We start from the raw sequence: 22182 nt of genomic DNA, 5'->3' as shown, positions 1-22182 counted from the left end.
GAGAGTGCAGGATGGATCAGGGCTGCTCAGCCATCCCTCAGGGAAATGAGCCTCAGGGAGCTGCACTGAAACACTCGGGGGCTCTGCAAGAAAAAAGTGATTGTTTGAAGAGGTATTTGGAGCTGTTTGACGTTTGAAGGATTAGATTAGTTCAGATTACACCGTAACCAGATATTTTTTTGTGTCTATGTGTTAGTCTTAACATCTCCAAGTCCTATTATCGGACTACAGAGACTTTGATGTAGGATGGAAATAGCAAAGCCTGTGCTCTAAGTTGTGGCTGGAGCAGGGGGATGTGCTGGGAGAAAAAAAGGATTTCAGGCTTGTGCCAAATATTCATAGCAATAACTATTTTTTTAAAAATAGCTGGTCTGAGCAGCTTCCCAGCTGTGTCCTAAAGCAGCTTAGGGAGGTGACAGGGTCACTGCGACACAGGTGAGCTGGGGCTGGAGTCACACAGGGCTTGGCTGGCATTGGACTGGCAGAACAAATGTGGAGAGTCTTGTCCAACAGACTTGATGAGCTCGGAAATACTGAATGGCTCCAGAAATAGGGTTCAGAAGGAGGAGCTGCCCTGAGCCCCAGGACTGCACATGGCCTCAGCCTCCCTTCAGCTGCTCCTCCAGGCAGGAACACTCCTGTTCCTGGTACATGTGTGCTGCCAGGTAATACACACCATTCCCAGAGGAAAAGAGAATGTTAAGAGACGTCAAGAATACGTTATTAAAAAAAGAAAAGGGACATGAGAGTTAAAAGCGTTAGACATTGAGTCAGCCATGAAAATTTGAGTGTAAGAAAATCAGCCTCCGTGAGCTGCCAGCTAATGGGTACCCGTGGGTGCAGACAGACACACAGCTCTGACTGGGCTGAGTTTCTGCTCTCTGAGTGTTTCTGGGGGTTTCCATTGCCTGGCAGTTTGTGGGTTTGGGCAATAAACCAGTCCCTGAGCAGGGCTGGGACTCTGCCTTCTGTTCTTTGCTTGAAGTCCAAACTGTGCAGCACCTCTGGGAACAAAGAGGCAGCTGATGAGTTCATGTTAAATTATTAAACATTTAAACAGTCCTAGTGTAGTAAAAGGGTGTTGGACTGAAGTGGGGAATGGATTGAGAGATGGACAGAGTTCCACCTAGAGACAGATGTGGAGGCTTGAGAAATGGGGCTTAGGACTCAAGGGCCAAGAAAAATTGAGAATAAAATGCAAAGAGAAATCCATGAGTGTGTATTGTGGGAGAGGAGTGTCTGTGCTGGGATCCAGGGAGCACTTTCCTTGTTTGATATGCACTGTGCAGTGATGGAGTCGTGCCTGGGCCTTGTGACTGTTCCCCCTCAGAGTCCTGCTCTCCCAGGCAGGAGGGGCTGGCTCTCCTACTGTGGATCCCTTGTGGGGCTGCTGGATCAGTTTCCTCCACAGACCATTCCTGCTGTGGTGCTGTCTTGGCTTTACTTCTTGGGGATAAGCAAAATCACTTTTTTTAACCAAGTTAATCTTCCTGCCAAGGAGAGATCTTGACTTTGTGTCTGCAGAGCAATTAGTTCAAGGTAGTGTTACAAAAAAACTCTCTTCAACACCTTCTTTCATAGTATTACTGAAGTTGAAGCAGTGGGGTGTTTCACAGGGTTGTCACCCTGTGGGTACATCACGGTGTCACCCTGTCAGGGTGGAGGATCTGGAGTTACTGGAACAGTGAGGAGGGAGGGAAGAATGATGCTGAGCCCTTTTTGTCCCAAATGCAGGGAAAACATATCTTGCAGAGCACTTTGCAGACAGCAATCTCTGCTGAGGGGTTGCACTGATCTCTGGCTTGGCTTTCATCAATCACTTGTGGGATGCAGCAGCACCCATCCTGGTTCCCTGCTGCTCCCAAATTTATCTCTTGTTTGTGTGATGGGAGTTCAGGCAGCACATCCACCTTTCCCCTTCCCTCTGGGATATTAAAGCTGTCAATCACTGCTCCTCATCCCCCCAGCCATCACTGTCACCAGCCCTGTGACACTGCTTTCCCTTGTCTTCCTCTCCCCACCCCCTGGGATTTAGTCCTTTCCCATTCACTTGTGGCTTGGTTTGAATCTTGTAATTATTGTAACACGTGTTTGATGCCATTGTCTGTTCTGCCAGCACATTGAGTTAGCTGTGTGTAACCTGTGTGCAGCCCTGAGGCTCTGAGGAGGGAACAGCTGTTCCAGTGGTTGGAAAAAGGGAAGTTTTATTTTGGGCAAACCTGTTTGTTGGTGTCTGTTGGCTGGGAAGATTTGTATTTTCCACAGACAGAGCAGAAGCAGCATGTTGGATGGTTTGGAAGGGCTGGAGAATCATTTCAGGGCTGGTTTGGAATGGCTGGAAAAACATTTGAAGCATTTGACTTGAGCAGAGTCTCTTCCACAGTTGTCATTAAACAGCAGCCCTTGGTTGTGGAGAGCAGGAATGTTAGGGTTTCATGCTGGTGGTTTTTGTTTTGGAAGGTTGAGTAGGGTTTGAGTTGAGAAGGTTGGCAGAGGTTTGAATGGTTTTAGTAACGTTGGCAGAGGTTTGAATGGTTTGAGTAACGTTGGCTGTGTGGCTCCATTGGTTTCTAACAGCCTGTTTTTAGAAGCGTAAAAAAGAGATTGCGTTTTAATCTACTCAAATCTCTTTTTACATTTTTTGTTTGTTCTTTCAGATAACACTTAAACCCTTTGAGATCTGACCTCACGGGGCTGCTTTGGGCATTTTTGTTGCAGTATTAGTGCTGCTTACCTAAAATTACTGTGAAGAGCTCAGCATCTTCTCTTTGTGCTGCTGCAGTGAGTGACCCCCAGAATCCTTTTGTGGGCAGCCAAAAACAGAGCAGTTGTCTCTGATCTCTAAACTATTTTCCTTCTGCGTAGTAAAACTTACCTCAAAGGCCCTCTGGGTTGACATTCTCCAGTGCTGCAGAGAATTTCTTTAGTTGTTTTGCCCATTCCTCCCTGAAAATAGGAAATATTGAGCACTTCTAAGCCAGTCAGACAACACTGTCCACATCCTTGTATGGTCAGAATTTCAATATCCCTTGTTATTCCTTACAGATAACTTTTAATGCCTTCTCTTCCCTCTCTCCCCTTCCCTCCAGGCAAGCCTGGGACCTTGCTGTTGACATTTGCCTTTCCCAGTTACCCACAATTATCGAGGAAGGAACTGCCTTCAGGGTAAGTTGGGGAATGTCTCGAGACGTGAGCCAAGTTTCATCCCTTCTCTACACCTCAGTTCAGCTCATCACTTCTGCTAGTGCAGTTTAAGGGTTTATGTTTTTGAAAAATTGTAAATGTTTGGCACAGGAGAAGCTGTGGCTGCCCCATCCCTGGAAGGTGGGGTTTGGAGTAACGTGGAATAGTGGAAGGTGTCCCTGCCCATGGCAAGGGGGTGGCACTGGATGAGCTTTAAGGTCTCTTCCAACCCAAACCATTCTGGGATTCTGTTATTCTCCTTTAAAGGGACAGACAAATCAAGTTTAAGCTCTTCTCTACTGCATGATCCACATGAGGGGGTGAGCAGGAAACTCCTGCCAGTGAAAGTGGAGCCTGAGACCTGACTTGGAACATTCCAGAGCAATTCAAACTCGACCAACAATGTTGTTACCCAAAAACTCCCAACAATCAGCACAATTTTTGAAATTAAAGGCTTGAATGGGAAAATTATCTCTTATTAGAGTTCTTTTCAAACATAAAACAGAGTTTGAGGGTATGTGCAGATTTCTCCCAAGCTCAATGTCTTTAACAGGAGTCACTGGGGTGTTTTTCTGCTTTATTTAATCTCACAGAGCAGAAAAGTAAAATTTTTAGTATTATATTTAGCTTAAATTCCTTTATTCAGAATAGATTTTTCTTGATATTCATTTAATATTTCATGAAGTGAAACCTTTAAATAATAATTACTGTGCAACTTCAGGTACCTGTTCCATCCTGATGTGTCTCTAATTTTCAGTAACATTTTTGCAGTTTATTTATGTTACCAAACTTCCAAAGGTTTTCTGGCTGTAATTGCAGGTTGCCTCCAAAGCCCTGAGTGCAGGAGGAGAACTGTGGGCTCCTGCCAGGCTGGGGGTTGATCAGGATGCCCTGAGGCCTTTATCCTCCCACCCCTTGCCTTCCTCACTCTGTGCTCTGCTTTAGAACATAAAAAATACGATTTTTCTTCTCCTGGCTTACGTTCATTTTTATTTTCAGTCTCTAACAATGTCATTGGAGGCTTTTTTATTAGTGTTAACCCTCAGCTGGGCATTCTCTGTCAAGTGAGCTGAAATTCAGGAGATTTCTGAGTGTTTTGGGGTGGGAAGAGGCAGAGACTTGCTGGGGATCAGGCAGGAGGTCAGCGGAGAAGAGTGGTCATTCTCAGCTGGAGATCGATTCAGGGAAGGCTGGGAACAATTTACAAGCTGGTTTTCAAGCCTGACAAATGTGGTTTATTGTGAATTTTGGCTGGAATTGAGGCAGGTTGAGCCATCAGTGTGCAGTTGGGGCTGTGAGTGTGGCGAGATTCCAGCCTGGTGGGAGGTTTGGCTGGTGCTGGCCAGGAGCAGGGAGGAGGGAAGGGGACAGTCTCTGTGGTCACTGCGGCCACTGTCAGCCTGTTCATCCCTGCCTGGCAGGGCAGGGCTGGGGGTCAGGGCTGGGAACACTCTGTGAGGCACAGGGACCTGCTGGGGGCTGGCAGTGCAGCGTGCCCTGGGTACATCCCTGGACAGCCCCTCGGGGGTGGTGAGTCTCAGCAGCACATCACAGACCCCTCCTGTGTATTTCCAGGGTGGTTTTGCCTGCTCAGACCTGGAAAATACAATAGCCTGGTAGAGAAGGGCCTGGGGGCTCACAGTGCTCATGTGGGGGTGGGTTTGGGTTGGTTTTCTCTCCCTCCTCCATCTCTTCCCTCCCTCCTTCCCCATTGATTTCTGATTCCCTGTGGATTCCTACCTGGAAGCTGCTGTGTGCCTTGGTCAGTGCATTCTCACCCTGAGCTGGTGTCACATCCTCAGAGTGATGGATGACACGAGGAATTTATTTTCATTGCTCTTGGATTGTTTCTCCATGGACTGGGCAGAGGCAGCTCCGAGTGCTGCTGCGGGAGCGAAACGGCCTCTGCAGAGCAGATAAATCCACTGCTGCTCCATCTGCTGCTCCTGGGGAGGGAGCAGCCACATTTCCCTAAGACCTTTGTGGTCACTTCTGTTTCTCTACTCTTTCCTTCTCCTTTTCCCCCAACACTTGTGTTTAAGGGGACTGCTGTCTGCTCAGCCTTTGGGAAGTTTTTATGCATTTAGCAACCCCCAGACAAATGTATCAATGTCAAATCGCAGCTTTAGGAAACAACAAAGCCCGTAGGTGCTGAAACTCTTGGCTTCACTCGTTGTTTAACCCATGCCTGCATTCCCACTTTGCCCCCACAGCACAGCCCCTTCTTCGCCGAGCAGCTCACGGCGTTCCAGGTCTGGCTGACCATGGGCGTGGAGAACCGCAACCCCCCGGAGCAGCTGCCCATCGTCCTGCAGGTCAGTCCTGGGGCTGGGGTGTCCCTGCCCATGCCATGGGTGTCCCTGCCTGTGTCAGGGGTGTCCTTGCCTCTCCCTGTCCATGCCATGTGTCCCTGCCTCTCCTGCTGCTCAGCATGGAGCTGCCAACCCAATGGCCTTCAGGAACATAAATTCCTTGGGCTGCTCCAGGACTGTGTGTTCACCAGACCCTGTGGATGAAGCCCAAGTGCTTTTTCTGCCCCATCCCATGGCTCTGGTTGAGCCAAGCTCCTGCTCTGGTCTGCGTCCAGCTCTGCTGCCTCAGGAGTCACCACCTCTCTCAGAGCAGCACTCCTTCATTGTCTCTCCTCTGGCATCTCCTGTGTATCCCAGCTCTGTCAGGCAGACACTTTTATCTTCCCTGTTTTCAGAAAGTGGAAGTTACTGCCGCGTAAATAGTTAGGAAACGGCTCTTTTATCCATCTGGTACAGCCTGGAAAGTGTTGCCTTTAATGTGGGGCTGAAGTTTTACTGCAGGAAGACAGAAACAAGCAGACCATGCCTGGAGGAATGGGGGATTCTTGTAGGCACTGCTCAGAGAAGATAAAGTTCACATGTTTAAAGGAGAGGTAAATCCAGCAGAAGCAGAAGGCAGCATTTCAGCTGATGTTTTATGGCAGGGCCAGGATTGCAGCTGTCATCTGTCACCTGCTCTGGCCTCCCCTCCCCTGGAGTTTGTGCTGAGAGAAATACAAACCCTGGCCCAGCTACTTGTGGGCTCTGCTCCACCAGCAGCACAGTTTAAAGCCTTTCTTTTAAAGGAATGTGATGCCAATCCCTTGTACAGGGATCTGTGAGGAGACTACCCTTCCCTGTCAGCTAGGTCTGTGACTGACAGCACCATCCATCTCTGCAAGACCAAATTTTAATTTCCTGAGTCTCCCAAGCCTTGAGAGATGAGGTGGATAAACAGATGTGTGGTTTGTCTCTGTCACTGCAATGGAAGCAGGCAGGATTTTGCTCCAGCTCCAACTTTGCTGCTTTCCAATGGATTGTTTGGCACCAGCAGGCTCTGCAGGAGTAGGACTGCAGTGGAACTGAGAGGTCACCTGGCAAAGGAACCTGTGTTCCTGCCTGGAGCAAAACCAAGCTGGGACAGCGTAATTGTTGTTATAATTATAGCATATTAATTGTACAGTGGAGTAAAATTGGTTAGTAACAGCTCTGAGGATACTTGGAATCCAAGCCCAGCTGATCCAGGGCAGGAAGGGAGGGAGTTCCAGACCCTTTTTTGGTATCTTTTTGCTTTGTCCCCATGGGAGTGCTCACACCCCAGGGAGAGAAGCCGTCAGAGAGCAGGCAGCACACACAGCCTGGCCAGACCTCAACCCCTGTGGAGATTCCCTCTCTGTGGGATCTCCTGTGCTCAGAGGGCTTGTGGGCATCACTCTGCAGTCCCTGCCTTTGTGAGGAGCTGCCTGCTAAAATATGGACTGTTATGTGTAAATGATGCCCCTGTGTCCTGGTTAATCCCTAACTTGCTGTGTGGATGTAATTCATTCCCTGTTTTCTGTTTGGGAACCATCATGGATAAGTGCCAGTGACGCAGGGCTGTGTGTGTAGAGTGGCACAGGGGCACCTCCATTATTCCACCAAAAGGTCAGGAATTGTGCACGGAGTCCCCCATCCTCACCCAAGGCTCTGGAATCTGTGTCAGCTTGGGCTGCAGGTTATTGTGCAGATCAGCTGGGGGGAGTGGGGATGAGAAATCCTGCAAGACCGAGGGCTTTGTTTGGGTTAGACAATGACAAAACGGAGCTTTTCAAGTCAGACACAGATTGCTGTGATGGAATGTCCTGTGGGATGGCAGCAGTGTGGAGCTGGGGTTTGTATCCTCACGCAAACAGCCTTTTCAATTAGATCCATTTCTTGCCCCTTTTCAATTAGATCTATTTCTAGCTATGGCAGGATTTGGAGTTCCTTGGTTTCTCTGCAGGTCAGAGGATCCCAGCAGTGTCACATCAGTGCCTCCTGCCCCTGCCAGGTCCTGCTGCTGCCCCAGCCTCCACCTGCCCTACTCTCTGCTCTTACTTTAATCCCAAACAGCTGCTCCAGTTATTCCTGGGCTGGTTTATGGAATAGGCTGGTGCCAACTAGGGCAGGATGACCAAAATCCTTTCTCTTATGACCTGTCCTGAGATCTGAGCTCTAATATTCAGAGTGTAACCATTAGAGTTGTCACATCCCCCTGCTTTCTTCTGGACTTTTCCTGCACCACCTCAGTATCCAGTACCAGTCACCCAGAGTGTGAGACATGAGCCAAGTAATTTAGTTATTCTTCAATATTAAACATGAAAAATAATCTAATTTCAATATGCAGCGTGCAAAAACACTGAGAAGGGGATGGAATTGGGGAGGTAAATCAAGGAGTCTCTTTCCTGGAGATCCATGCTGAAGGATGTTCCTCAATTTAAACTGAGGATTAAATGTTGCATTCCAATATCTTACATCTGTTAAGGAGATTAAGAACTGCAAGTCTATCTGTTAATATTTCACACCAGGGTAGGTATAAGCCAGTAAAGCACCACCTCATTAGCGTTGTCAGACTCCATTTTAATGAGATTTTTATTAACGACCAACATGACCTTTTGCTCCCTCTTAAGTCTCTGATATTGATTTGCCAAGGAAAGCAAAGCCTCTTCTCCTGCTCCTGAGCTGTTGGGAGCAGTGGGAGGCTGGGCTGGCACTGCCCTTTGGGTCCTGCTGCAGGAAATCACCACAATTTTGGCTGGGAACAATCATGAGCATGGCTGGGAAAGGCAGCTGGAATCCTTAGGAATTGCTTCCCTTGTGTCTGGAGCAGCTCCAAGTGCTGCAACGACCCTGAGGCCTCTTCCCTGTGCTCTTCAGGCACAGGGATGTGTTTTCCCTGGACAATAACCCTCATCCCTCTGCCCTGCAGGTGCTGCTGAGCCAGGTGCACCGGCTGAGAGCTCTGGATCTGCTGGGGAGGTTCCTGGACCTGGGGCCCTGGGCTGTCAGTTTGGTGCGTGGGAGCTGCACGTGGGCCTGAGCACTCCAGTTTGTCTCAGCAGGGGTGATAAATGCAGCTGGTGATTTAGGGAAGGGAGGTGGGGAGGATAATCCACAGACCTGACAGATGACCGGGTTTGTGTGCTGGTGTGTGGGAAATGGAGCGAGTGTCCCTACAAGAACAGAGGTTTATGTTAATCAAATTCGTTCCTGTGCTCGTTTCCATTATGGCAAAGAGGAGTTCCTTGGGAATAGTTGAGTGTAAAATAATGTAAGGAACAAACCAGGAGGAAATATCTGGGGCAAGTAAGGTTTGTCATATAAAATAAATAGCCAGAAAAAGTGTATACATTTATTATGTGCTCTTTCAGCTTACTGGCTGCATCATTTTCTTCTCCTCCTTTATCTGTTTGGTGTCTGGATTTTACAAGGTCTTCTGAGCAGGCAGCAGCTGTATTCTGCAGTTTGGAAAGTGGCAGCACAGTGTGGGGCATAAATAAGAATTAAACAAAGGAGCAGTTTAAAGCACTCTTATAAATGGAGCTGTTTGTTGATAAAAGTGATGAAGATGAAGCACCAGCTGGTCCTGGAGTAGCTCAGTGATGGGACTTGTAGTGGTTTGCTCTACCTCCCTCCTGGAGAGGCACGTTAATTTCCAGTGGGAAGGCTGGAATTCCTGAACTTTGTGAGGTGTTTAGTTGGGAGAGCCAACGGCCCCAGCTGAGGGAAGTGAGGATATGGAGCATAAACCAGCCCAGGCTGTGAGGAAAGAAAGCTGGTGCTGGATTAACTCAGAGTCTCCATGGACCAAATGAGTCTGAAAATACCTGGTGACAGTCAAGATTAAAATGAGCAATAGACAAACACACAGGGATCCCCTCTTTACTAGAAACGTGTGAAATAATTTTCTACCAGATTTCCCAGCTGTGTCTGTAAAGCTGCTGCATCCTGGGCTCTGCCCTGGGGGGCTGAGCTGCCCATGGAGGGTTTGTTCACAGGGTTTTGCTCACAGGGTTTTTACTCACAGGGATTTTTGTCTCTGCCTCCCAGGCCCTCTCTGTTGGCATTTTCCCCTACGTGCTGAAGCTCCTCCAGAGTTCAGCCCGTGAGCTGAGACCTCTCCTTGTCTTCATCTGGGCCAAGATCCTGGCAGTGGACAGTGTGAGTATTCCTGCCCCTGCCTGCCTTGTGGGTTTCAGCAGTGCTGCCTCAGCCAGAGCTCTGCTTGGTGGGGTTTCAAATCAATAATTAAGCTGGTAAGTAAATGGAGATAAATTTGTAGAGTCGTATCTGTGACTCAGTGGTTTGTGGGTGCAATTAGTTGAGCACTATAAAATTATTAGGAGAGGTACACACATTAATTCAGGCGCAATTGCAAGTCTACATAGAATGTCTGAACTGCTGTGGATGTTGGATCTTTTGTCTTTGGGGGTTATTTTTGTACATCTCCTCCATTTCAGTAGAGAGAATAGTACTGAATTTGTGAAGTTTTTCCTGCTGTTGATCCAGCACTGTCAGATTTAGTTTTATAACAATATTTTCATTAACATCCTAAGAGGATTTGGGAAAGCAAAGAAAATGAAAACTATTCATCGTGGAGCTGTTGTGGAAAAGCTCATTTCTGGTGCCTCAGCCCCAGGTGTGTGTCAGGGGCTCAGGTGTGATTCCCATGTGGTGTTGTGCTTTCCTCCACGCCAAGAGAGCTCTCCCCCCCTGCTCCTCACACATTCCCTCCCATGCTCTGGCATTGCCTCACTTGTTTGCAGGCTGTGCTTTACAGCAAACCACAAAAAAAAATACTCTTTAAATGGTGTGTTTGGGTTTCTTTGTGCTGTTTCACTCACTCATTCCACCAGCACGTGGTAGGAGTGGGAAGCAGGAGGGGGCAGCTTCCACAGGGAAGTGCCATGGACATTGCTGAAGGAGGAGACAGGCAGCAGCTGCTTGCAAATAGAGTATTTTCTGCAAGTTCTGAACTTGCACACCAAGCCTGCAGCCTGGTTTGATCACGTTGTGTTATTATTCACAGTGGAGCTGCTTATTCCATGAGGAGGAGAAGGTGTGAGTGGTGCTGGATTCCCATGTTGTTCCAGGATCTCAGAAGGGAGGGGTTGATTTCTGGCCTTGTGGCCACAGCCTCCCTCCCTTGAGCCCCAGGAATTTGGGCAGCACAATGAGTGTGGAGCTGGGCAGCTTCCTCTCTGCTGGCGTCCATGTGCCTGCATGAAAGCCAAGGGATGGGTTTGTGTGAGGAGCAGAAAGTGTTGACACTGGGAGAGCAAAGGGGGAGAGCAGCCTGGAGAGTGCAGTGGCACAGGAGCTGGGGAAGCCTCTCGTAGCTGCAGTCTGGCAGCAATCCAGGCCCTCTGCTCCCAGCTCTGCCAAAACCAGCAGCTTCACTCTCTTCAGCACTAAAATATTCTCTTGCATCTCTGCCTTGCCATCCCCTCCCCTTTCAGCAATTAGTTCCCTCCTTCACCTTCTCCTCCCGATGAAAAATGCATGATCCTGTCTCTGGGAGCTGAGTGCCAAGTCAGGGTTTCCTCCCTTCCATTTTCACTTTCTCAGTGTGTATCCTCTCACAGTGACCCCAAAACGTCAGCCTGGGGCCTGAGCTGGTGTGGCTGCAACCCCCTGTGCTCTCCACTGAGCCCAGCCCAGGAACCTGCCTTGTGCTCCCAAGGGGCTGGGCAAGGCCAGAGCTGCTCTGCAGTCTGGGCTCCATGTAGTAGGAGATAAAAATGTGCTGGGGAGGTTTCATGTGGCACAGAGATGGCTCCTTCCCCACAGCAGGAACTCACATTTCCAGCTGCTCTTTGTGGCACTGTGGGGGTGGCAGAGAGTTCCCTGCTCCATCCCCATGGGGATGTTTGGTTGCAACCCTCAGGAAGGGCTTGAGCTTAATTTTGCTTCTCAAATGAAAACAAGATTGGAGCAGAATGGTTAAGAAAGGAAACATTTCTACATCACTGAGGAACAAATGTGTGTATTGTGGTTCTCATTGTGGTTTTCTTGGTCTGTTTTTCAGTCGTGCCAGGCTGACCTGGTGAAGGACAATGGACACAAGTATTTCCTCTCGGTCCTGGCAGATCCTTACATGCCAGTAAGGACAAGTCACATTTATTCAGACTCTTCCCTTGTTTTAGCTGATGTGCTGCTGTTCTGGTGCCATGTGGGGCTGCCTCCCCCTCCAGTGGCACCCAGTGCTCTACTGGGCAGAGTCACTGCTGAGCTGTGTGACACTGGCAGCCAAACCAGCCCAGGATTTACAAACTCATTTGGAGTTCTGTAAGCAGAGTCTCTGGGAGGGTGGGAGCTGGGGGCTCCAGGATGGCTGCAGGGTTCCCAAAAGGGGTGTTTCTGAGTCTCCCCAGAGCAGGGCCAGGCTGGCTGGGAGGATCCTGTGGGCAGCTGGGGAAATGCCACAGGTATAAGAGGGCTGATGCCAAGAAAGAGGAAAGAAAGCTGGAATTTTCTCATTCTTTGAATGTGGCAGAAATTGCATTTGGAATAGTGCCATGTTTTGGGGGGCTGTAGCTGTTCCCTGCCCTGTTCTCCAGGTAACCCTCAGTCTGTGTTGTTTCCAGGCTGAGCACAGGACGATGACAGCATTCATCCTGGCTGTGATTGTCAACAACTACAACACTGGGCAGGTGAGTCCCAGCAGCCTTTTCCCTTCATTCTCTCCCACCTCTCTCTGCCTCGTGCCTTTGCTTTGATAAAAGTCTCCTGGCTGGCATTAAAGCCCAACCCTGAACTGGGAAACACAACTAGGAGGTTCTTTTATGTTATTTCTGTGTGAATTAACAGAAGACTTGGCCTGGAGGTGTGACAAAGACATTCTGTACCCAGCACAAGGACAAGAGTCCCTCCATAGCCACTGGCAGGCTGGGAAGAAAAGAGTGCCTGGTCCTTTCCAGTGGGAATCTGATGGCAGGGAATGGTCTGTGGAAGGAGCCATAAACCTTGGGGCTCTGACAGGTGCAAGGAATGTTTCCAAAGAGGAAAAAACAAGTTTTATTACAAAATAATAAATAATCACAAAATTACAAATAATTTACAAAATGCATTACGAAAAGCATTTTGATGCTCCACTATTTAACCATCTCTTGCAAAGCTGCCTTTCCCTTCATGCTGGTATTTTGTGACAAAATCACTCTGGAACGACTAAAAGATTATTTTCTCTTGGCTTCCTGTCTTCTTCAGAAATAGTCCTCTTCTGTGGGGACGAGGTGGGAAGCTCTCATGCCAAACAAAAGGCTTGGTTTGTGTTGCAGGAAGCCTGCCTGCAAGGGAACCTGATAGCGATCTGCCTGGAGCAGCTCAACGATCCCCACCCTCTCCTCAGGCAGTGGGTGGCCATTTGTCTGGGGAGGATCTGGCAGAACTTCGACTCAGCCAGGTGGTGTGGAGTGAGAGACAGCGCCCATGAGAAGCTCTACAGCCTCCTCTCTGATCCAATCCCAGAGGTAAAAATCCAACTGCTTTGGTAACTTCACTTGAATTGGCAGAAGGACAGAAGTTCCTACAAAGCAAGGCCTTCTAGAGCTTAATGTTTGTGTCTGGTTCAGAGAAAGATCTTGCTGCTGTTTCTTCAAGGTGATGCAAATCAAACAAGCCCTGCAAGAAGAGCTTCCAAAGAAATGCAGGGGGAGTTCACAGAGCCCCAGACCCCTGGGATCTGGACATTGGAGTTAGGAAATGCCATGGTTTTTCCTTCCTTACGTATCAGAAGTTGTTAAAAATGTGGTCCCAAAACTCACTGTGTGTTGCAAAAAAACCTCTAGTCTTTTTGTCCGAGTATAAAAACTGTTCCCCCCCTGCTCTGTGTGAAAATGCATCTTTAATTGGCTGAGTTTACCTTTGTGACACTCCCAGGAGAGGAGGGATTGTGCTGGGCCTGGCAGTGACTGACAGAGCCTGTCAGACCCAGCACATAAACACGGGGGAGAAGGGAGCTGAGATAAACACCTCTGATAATGTGCAGAGATTAAAGATGAGATTCCCCTCCACATCCAGTCTCTGTCCTGCACCCTCCTCCTCTTGTCCCTGTCCCCATTCTCCCCACTTTCTGAGCAGTGTTTCTGCAGAGGTAGGGTGGGGGGCTGTTCTAAGTTTTCCCTGATTTTTCCCCTTTTTTCCATCATGTTCTACCTTCCTCACCTGAAGACTGTAGTCAGCACTCCTGTTAAAGATCCACATCCCAACAGGAGCTCTGTGTGTACCTTATTCCCTTTAATTAATATTCAAAGCAACACCAACTGGAAGAGTCACCCATGGGAAGGTCACTGAGTATTCTGGGAAATTAAACACATCCTGCATCTGTGAATACTTCAAACTGTTTGCTGAGGCTGCTGGGGTTGTTGCTCCCCACGGGTTCCCTATTCACCTGACACAGGAGTTCAGCTTTCCATTGCTCCCATTTGTGGGGATAAATGAAATCCCCCATGGCAGCAGAGGGAACACCCAGGGCTGTTTTTGTCCCCCAGGTTCGCTGTGCTGCTGTCTTTGCTCTGGGGACCTTTGTGGGCAACTCAGCAGAGAGGACAGACCACTCCACCACCATTGACCACAACGTGGCCATGATGCTGGCCCAGCTCATCAACGATGGTAGCCCCATGGTCCGCAAGGTATGGGCAGGGCTGGGGGGCTCTTGCTCCTCTCTGGGCCTCCCACTGCTGCCTCAGCCCAACACACTTCCCAGTGGGTGTGACTGTGGAGAGAATGTGAGAGCTCTGCTCAGTGGAAAGGTCTCCCTGCCTTTAGAACCCCAAGGATTAGAACCTCAAGCTCCAGAGTAGCTCCCCAAGTCTGGGAGAGTTATGGTTTTTGATGCACCATCATACATCAATAGTACACTGAATGGTTTTTGACATTCTGGATTGGTTTTGAGGGCTGTTCTGAAGTGTCCTAATGCTTGTGTTTACTTTACTGGAACATCAACACCCTGGCAGTTGTCACCAGCATTGCAAAGATTCATTTCTGTTGTCTTGTTCCAGCGTTTAATCAGTTTAATTCAAGAGAGAGCTGCGTGTCACACTGAATGCTCTGTGAGATTCATAAATCTCTCCTTGGGAGATCAGTCCCTGAGCAGAGACAGCAGTCAAAGCTAGCCTTGTCTCCTGTCTGCTGCTCCCAGGGCTCAGGCAGGAGGTGCCTTCCGGAGGGGCTGAGCTCTGTGTGGAGCTGGGCAGTGCTGGGAGGGTCTGGCCATGCCATGGGGTGCTGAGGGCACCCAGCCCTGGCACAGCTCCTGGCTCTGAGGAAGCCACACTCATCCTGGGGGCTGGGGTAAGGTCAGGGCTGTCTGTGACACTGCATCAGTTGATACCATTGGGCAGAATCAGCGACAGAATCCCAGGAGAGTTTGGGGTGGGAGGGACCTTAAAGCTCATCATGTTCCAATGCCTGCCATGGGCAGGGACACCTCCCACTAGAGGAGATTAATCAAAAGTGGGTGAGAGCCTGTCCGGGTAGAAAAGGTTTGTGAAGAATTAAGTGTGAGACAGAGCTGGCTTTCTGCAGTTCATCCCTGTGAATTAAGGGAGAATTATCACCCTGGATGACCACCCAGTTATACCAACAATATTGGTCTGTATTTGCCTTCAGTCCCTGGTTTCTCACCTGTGTAACTATGAGATGCCTCTTGTGCTCTTTCCCCAGGAGCTGGTGGTGGCCCTGAGTCACCTGGTGGTCCAATACGAGAGCAATTTCTGCACTGTGGCCTTGCAGTTCATAGAAGAGGAGAAGAATTACCCTCTCCCTTCTCCAGCTGCTCCAGGTGGGGCTTTGGGGTTGAGTGGGAATGAGGTGCAGGGCCTGAACAGTACTTGGGAATTATTTAAGGAGTTTTTCCAACACAATGAGTTTCATGCTGGTGGGGATTTATCAAAGAGCCCCATTGTGACATGGTGAGTGACAAGGTGGGAAGATCTGGTGTCTGTTCAGCCCTGTGAGATCTTGAACTGTAGAAATCCATCTTCCACTGAGTCTCCACCTAAGCCATGGCTGTAGCTCACCAGGAACCTCCTGCCCCATTCAAAGATTCCTTTCACGTCAAGGCTGAAGGATATTGGTCATGACTTATTTTCTTTTCCCCCTCAAATAACACCTGAACATTCAGTGTCACGTTGACCTGAGAGCTCCAGCACACCATCAACCAGCCCTGCTTGGTGCTGCTGTGAGAAACTCTGTGCTCTGAGCCTATGGCCTCATCCCTTTTGTTGTCTGTGGCTCTATGTGAGGAATGAAATGTCCCCGTGAAATTGTCACTTACCTCACCTTTTCTTTAGATTTAAACTGCAGTAGAAATCTTGAAGGGTAGTGGGACTGTTGGAACAGAAGCTCAGAGACAAGACCATGTGCTGTCTCTGTACAGAGTGGTTTAGTCTCCCTGTTCTCGGAATAACTAAATCATATTGCCAAATGAGCTCCTCCCTATTTGCTGCAGGAAATAAACACTGCATGCAGTTTGTGTTGTGCTTTTCCTTATCCAAAAGCACTGACAAGGCTGGGCTCACCTGACCTTGTTGGATGTCCCAAACTCCCAGCCTGGACAGCAGAGACACAGGGTCTGTGCTGGATCCACCGCCGTACCTCATTCCCTTTCAACCTGACAGAAAATGACTAGATTCTATTCATGTTGGTGGTGTTTCAGTTACCTGTTCGCTGGGAAATAACCAAGTGCTGTGACTGGGTTTGGTTTCAGCCATAATTGCTCACTCTTGCCTCGCAGAGGGTGGTAGCCTGACCCCGGTGCGGGACGGACCCTGCACACCACGGCTGCGCTCCGTCAGCTCCTACGGCAACATCCGCGCTGTCACCACGGCCAGGAACCTCAACAAGTCCCTGCAGAACCTCAGCCTCAATGAGGAGTGTAAGAAACACTTCACAATTCTGGTTTTCATGCCCCTTGTGCGAGCCAGGAAACGCCGTGTGCAGGGCAACGCAGGCTGGAACTGGCACTTCAGCCCAAATTATCCAGCTCCGAGGGTTTGGATGAGGAGCCCCCCTCATAATTAGTTTCCATTTTCTGGTCATTAGTATTGATTTTTCTGAGTGTTTGGGGACCAAAAATGTGCCTTCCAGCTTACAAGCATAAGTGGATTTTTAACTCAATCTTTTGCTTATTCCGTGTTTAATCATTCCATATTAAAAAGGGGAATTGTGGCTTTGCCCCCTGGGTAAGGGGTTTCCTTCCTGGATTGTAGCAGGATTTAGAAAAGGACTGTTATGTCTGGGTGAAAATTGTTCTCTCAGCAGTCCTCATTCCAGCATCTGCTGTTTTGTCCTGGCAGCTGGAAGCTCTGTTGCATTTTCCCCTGGGAACCTGAGCACCAGCAGCAGTGCCAGCAGCACTCTGGGCAGCCCCGAGAACGAGGAGTACATCCTGTCCTTCGAGACCATTGACAAGATGAGACGAGTCAGCTCCTACTCCTCACTCAACTCCCTCATAGGTGAGCACAGCCCCTCCTGCCCTTCCCTAGGGTCCCCTGTTCCCTTTATGGAATGTTGGGATTGTGGTTCCTGCCTGATCTTGGTTGAAATACCTCCAACAGCATTTCTCCCCACACCAGAAGCTGTTGTGTGTGGCTGGGTCACTCTGGTGGAGGCATGGGAGTGGGAGCTGTTGGCTCCTGTTCTAAGCTTTGCTACAATCCTGTTAGGAATTTAAGCTCAAAAATGTTGGGTGCCACAGCAGCTTTGCTTTAAACTACCTGTTAGCTTTTCGAACAGTCTAAGCCATTTTGGCACCATATCACAGGCACCATGCAGAAGGACCTGGCTTTTGGAATGGCCTCCTTCCAGGGAAAGCAGCATGCTCAGAGAAATGCTGGGGGAAGTCTCTGTATTTCCTCTGTAATGAGTAAATGGGCCCATATTTTCACAAATCTCTGTGCTAAGAGAGTGGTGTAATTCAGGGAGGAATCACCTGGGTGATAGAACTGCCTTGACCAAAGAAACATTTTGTCTGCTGTGTGTTTCCTGAGAGAATTAATGGTGATTTGGCTCTCCTGAGTTGAAAGATTCAAGGATTGTAATTACTGAGCCCCTGTGGCAGTTTAAAATCATGAGTTCATTAGGAACTTGATCAGTTAATTTGCTTTTGATTATCAGTAATGACATTGGATCTTCTGAAGCATGGCAGGGATGTTGAGAAATTTCTCTCCATCTTGAGCTAGGACTTCAGTTTTCCCATTCCCTCTGGTGTCTGCTTGATGGCTGGTGTGTGTCTCACAAGATCTGTGCAGCACAGCTGGAAAAGGCTCTGGAGAGGAGCTGGAGGTGGTATGGGGAACTTTGGAAAGAGAGAGCAGCTCTCCAAGGCCTCCCTCATTCCTGTTCCATCAAAGAGCTCAGACCCAGCTGGAAACGCAGAGCTTAGAGAAGCGTTTAAAATTCATGACTCGCACAGAATCCCATTACCTTCCCATTTGCCTGCTGCAAGCCAGGCTTTTTCTCATTCCTTCTGAAGCATCACCATCCTCCAGCCCTGTCTCCTGCTCCCCAAGGAGAGATGCCACCAGCCCCAGCCACCCCCACAGCTCTGCAGCCTGGGTTAACCCCATTCCTTAATGTCCTGACATGCCTTAAGCTGCTGCTGCTGCACAGCCAGCGAGGGGAGATGGAGGAGCCCACCTGAGGCAGAGACTAGTTGTGACTGAAGGAATATTTTGCTCTATTCTGTGTCTTCTGAAAGAGGAGATGGGGCTTTGGCTCTGCAGTAATGCCTCTGCCAAGTGCCTGAGACAAACAGAATGAAAAGTGAAAAGGATGTTTTGGGATTGTGGGAAGACTCCAAGTGAAGCAGAAATCTGGTCTGTAAGAGTGAAAGTAGAAATTTCCAGCCTCAGCTTGTGTTCTGTGCTCTGTATTCCCTGAGCTGATTCAGTGATCACAGAATCCCAGAATGGTTTGGGTTGGGAGGGACTATAAAAATGATCCAGTGCCACCCCCTTCCACACCTTCCACTATCCCAGGCTGCTCCAAGCCCTGTCCAGCCTTGGCCTTGGACACTTCCAGGGATCCAGGGACAGCCACAACCTGCTGGTGCTCAGGTCTTTCTTCCTCTCTGGCAGTTTCGGAGTATGGTGTGTGAGGGATTGTTCTGGATCAGTCTCTCTGCTGGCACTGAGGCATCATACAATGTACTTCTTCCCAAAAAACTTGAGGAAAACCTCTCCATTCCTCCTTGTCCCGTTTTACAAACAGTTCCTTAGCTAACTGTGGGCCAAATGTCCCCATTATTGCTCCCCAAATGCAACAACACACAGTCTCAGCCGAGGTCTGTGTTCTCTGGCAGCTGCTCCTTGGCCAGACAGGCCAGTACCAGGAGAGACATTTATTTCTGGCCCAGTTTTCCAGCTGGCAAGAGGCAGTTTGTGGTTAGTCAACAAGGACATCATTTTGGAAGGGAAGCTGAGCCTTGCTGCTTTTCCATACAGCCACTCATTAATCTTGGTGTCCTGGAAATGTTCAGTTTTAAGATAGGAAAAGGGATGGAATTAAGATGGGGGTTTGCATACCTTGAGGCTGATTATTCATATCTAAACTGTATGATGAAAGCCTTTGTCCTACAGAGAGCTTCGCTGGAAAGATTATCTTAAGGAGTGATCAAAGAAGGAGGAAAATAAATCTTGGAGTGATGAAATGGAGGGGAATTGTTGTCTTTTCCAGCAGGAGAGGCTGGGGGTGGAGAACTGTTTGCCATTTCCCAGGGTCTGCCTCAAAGAACCAGTGAGGGTGGGAGGTTACTGCAGTGAGGATGAGGAGAGCAGAGCTGGAGGTGGACAGTGAGGTGCAGGGAATAAAGAGAGTTGGGACAGGGGAGCCTCCTGCTCTCTCTGTGTTTAAATTCCCTGAGAAAACAAGGAGGAGCAGTGTTTATAAGTGGTAACATGCTCAGTGGCAAAATACAGGGATTTGGGTGGGATTTGGAAATGGAAACTGCTGCAGAGGCTGCTCAGAGGGGGGCTGTTCCTTGCTGGTGATGCCAGCCCTGGCCCGGGGGTACCTGCCCTGCAGAACTCATTTTTAATGAGCTGCTGCTGGCTTGTGTGGAAGCATGAAAGGCTCCAGCTCTGCCATTGGCAGTGCCGTGGGGTTAGAGTCACCTGCAGGGCCAGGTGAGGGCTCAGGTGGGCTGGGACTGAGCTGTGGCTCCCTGGCAAGGGACCAGCCTGTTCACCCAAGCAGAGCTCACAGAGCCGTGGGGATTTCGTGTATCCCCTTCCCATGGGGTCCCTCCTGGGAAGAGGAGGGATTTGTGGGGTGCACATTTACGGAGCAGGTGGGGCTGGCACTGATGGGAAGCAGCTCCCCGAGTTCTGGGGAGTCTGCTCAGCCTGAAATATTTCAGCTGCATTTCCCTGCATCCGAAGGTTTCATTCCCTGTCCCTGTGTGCCTGTCTGAAGGTTTCATTCCCTGTCCCTCCGTGCCCATCCAAGGCTTCAGTCCCTCCCCAGGAGCTGACTCGGGGCCAGGTGAGCAGCAGCCCCGGAGCAGCCATTGGTCTGTTTTTGCTGCGGTGCCAGTGGGAAGTGGAACTGCCCCATCTGTGGAGGTCGGGGCTTGAAATCACTGCAGTGATTTTTACAGGGGATTGGGAAGAAACCCTGTCCCAGCCTGGCAAATCAAAGGGAATAAATAAAGCCATCAGCAGTCAGGTTTGCATCCGCTGTGGCTCTCCCTGGAGCTGCTGGAGCCTGGCCCGTCCTCGGGGCTCGCAGGTGAGCTGAACCCCACGTGTGCAGGGAAAATCAAACTCGGGGCAAAGGCAGGCAATTTATTTTTGACATTCTTAGCAGAGAGGGATCATTTTGTAAACATGAGTCCACACTGCAAGGTGCACTGAACTGGCTGGGAGTCAGCGTGACTAATTACAGAGCTGTCTGCTTCGATTAATGCAGACCCCTGCTCGGCTCCTGGTTTGCATCCTGGGGAGACTTTGTGCATTGGAGTCCTAAACGTGAAATCAAGCTGCTGTTCCTCCTGCCACCTGTGCTGTTCCCCTTATCCCAGGGACTGGAGCTCAGGATTTGACAGGGAGCTCTGTCAGATGTGTCACTCCTGCGTGACCAGCGCTGGCAGCGGGAAGGACCAGCTTTGGGAGCAGCAGCCCTGAGCCCCAGGTGCCTTTGTAGAAATTCCCTGTGTTCTCCTCAAAGGCTGCCAGGTGAAGGGGGAATTGCACTGGCACAGTTCTGCTTAAAATTTGGTTTTTCCCTGACACTTAGATGTATAAAAAATGTCGTTGGGTTTCTTTCTCTGTGAACGAGGTGGTTATCAGAGCCCCTGGGAAATCTACTGGGCACCCCCCTCACTCATCCTCTTCTCCCTTTCCTTTTACTCTCTTTCAAGGGCTTTAAAGAATTGAAGGCATCCAGATTTCCCACTGGTGCTTATGTAACAGGCTGGAGTGTGGGAGGCACAGCTCTGGGCACAGCTCTGGGCACACCTCAGATATTACCTGGCTGCTGCTTCATGAGCTGAGTCTTTTTTCCTCCCACACCTTGTAGCACTTTGCCTCTCTCCCTTCTTTTTCTTTATCCTTCCCCCTCCAGTTCTTCTTTCTCTGCTAATAGAAACTTCCAGGATTTAACATTGTTATATATTTACAGCCTTTGCAATTTTACAGTATTATATAAATATTATACTATATTACATAAATACATGTTTACAGCCTTTACAATTTACAGCCTTATAACAATTTACATTGTTGCAGGTTTTACAGCCTCACCAGTGCCTAAAGGGGCTCCAAGAGAGCTGAAGGGGGAGTTTACACAATGGCCTGGAGTGTCAGGACAAGGGGGAATGGCATCCCACTGCCAGAGGGCAGGGTTAGGTGGGATATTGGGAAGGAATTCTCCCCTATGAGGGAAGTGAGACCCTGGCTCAGGGTGCCCAGAGAAGCTGTGGCTGCCCCTGGATCCCTAGAAGTGTCCAAGGTCAGGTTGGAATAACCTGGGACAGTGGGAGGTGTTCCTGCCCATGGCAGGAGTGGAACTGGATGAGCTTTAAGGTCCCCCGCAACCCAAACCATTGTGGGTTTCTCTGATTTGTCAGGCTCTGTCCCTGACGTGCCTTGGAAAGGTTGGGATCAGCTACAGGAGTCTGTGTGAGTCACCCCCAGCTCATGAAGAGCACAGTCCAGGTGGTCCCTTCATAAACACTTGTGAGATTTCCAGGTGCAAATTTAAGCAGATGTCACTTGGGACATCCTTTGGATGCCAGGTGAGAGGGTGACCCTTTGCAGGTGGGGTGAGAGGGAGGAGTTGGGTTATAGGTGTTGCTGTGGCCCTTTGTAAAGTGATTTGTCACAACGTGGGCACTTGGGACAGAGGAAGGTTCACCTCTCAGATAAGCATCCCCAGGGCAGCCTGTGGGCTCCTGGAGCCTGGTGCTGCCCTCACCCTGTGCTCAGAGCTGCTCTGTCCCAGTCTGCTTTGCTGCTTTAAGGATCAGGTTTAGCTCTGCCAGGTGAGGAGCTGCTTGGAGCCCTTTCCTCCCAACTTTATATTTAGATGCCTCCAGAAAACACAAGAGGAAAAGCAATAACAGCTTGATCTGTCATTTACCACTGATTGTGACTCATCTGAAATCTCTATTTTAGCTCCTTTTTTTTTTGTTAGTGCAACCACTTTAACATTGTCCAAATGGCTCCACTCCCAACCAGGGCGTTGCACGATC

At 49.3% G+C, this 22182-nt stretch overlaps 1 protein-coding gene across 6 annotated transcripts in view; it reads left to right on the top strand.

Moving 5' to 3' along the window:
- Window positions 1–22182, top strand: part of RPTOR (regulatory associated protein of MTOR complex 1) — a 97378-nt gene that overhangs the window by 44217 nt on the left and 30979 nt on the right. For 3 of the 6 annotated variants that reach the window (XM_085077466.1, XM_085077465.1, XM_085077461.1), the window contains exons 10-20: window positions 3090–3165; window positions 5397–5498; window positions 8422–8505; window positions 9543–9653; window positions 11521–11595; window positions 12080–12145; window positions 12770–12961; window positions 13982–14122; window positions 15156–15273; window positions 16228–16368; window positions 16790–16948. In XM_085077466.1, coding sequence (XP_084933592.1) covers window positions 3090–3165; window positions 5397–5498; window positions 8422–8505; window positions 9543–9653; window positions 11521–11595; window positions 12080–12145; window positions 12770–12961; window positions 13982–14122; window positions 15156–15273; window positions 16228–16368; window positions 16790–16948 — 1265 coding nt within the window. Of the gene's footprint in view, window positions 1–3089; window positions 3166–5396; window positions 5499–8421; window positions 8506–9542; window positions 9654–11520; window positions 11596–12079; window positions 12146–12769; window positions 12962–13981; window positions 14123–15155; window positions 15274–16200; window positions 16369–16789; window positions 16949–22182 lie in introns of all 6 variants that reach the window. The other 3 variants (XM_085077464.1, XM_085077463.1, XM_085077460.1) reach the window with 1 other exon arrangement.

The sequence above is a fragment of the Lichenostomus cassidix genome, chromosome 18 (assembly GCF_008360975.1).
Source record: "Lichenostomus cassidix isolate B80296 chromosome 18, HeHo_3.0, whole genome shotgun sequence".
Classification (NCBI taxonomy): Eukaryota; Metazoa; Chordata; class Aves; order Passeriformes; family Meliphagidae; genus Lichenostomus; species Lichenostomus cassidix.
This window is presented reverse-complemented; position numbering and strand designations above follow the sequence as displayed.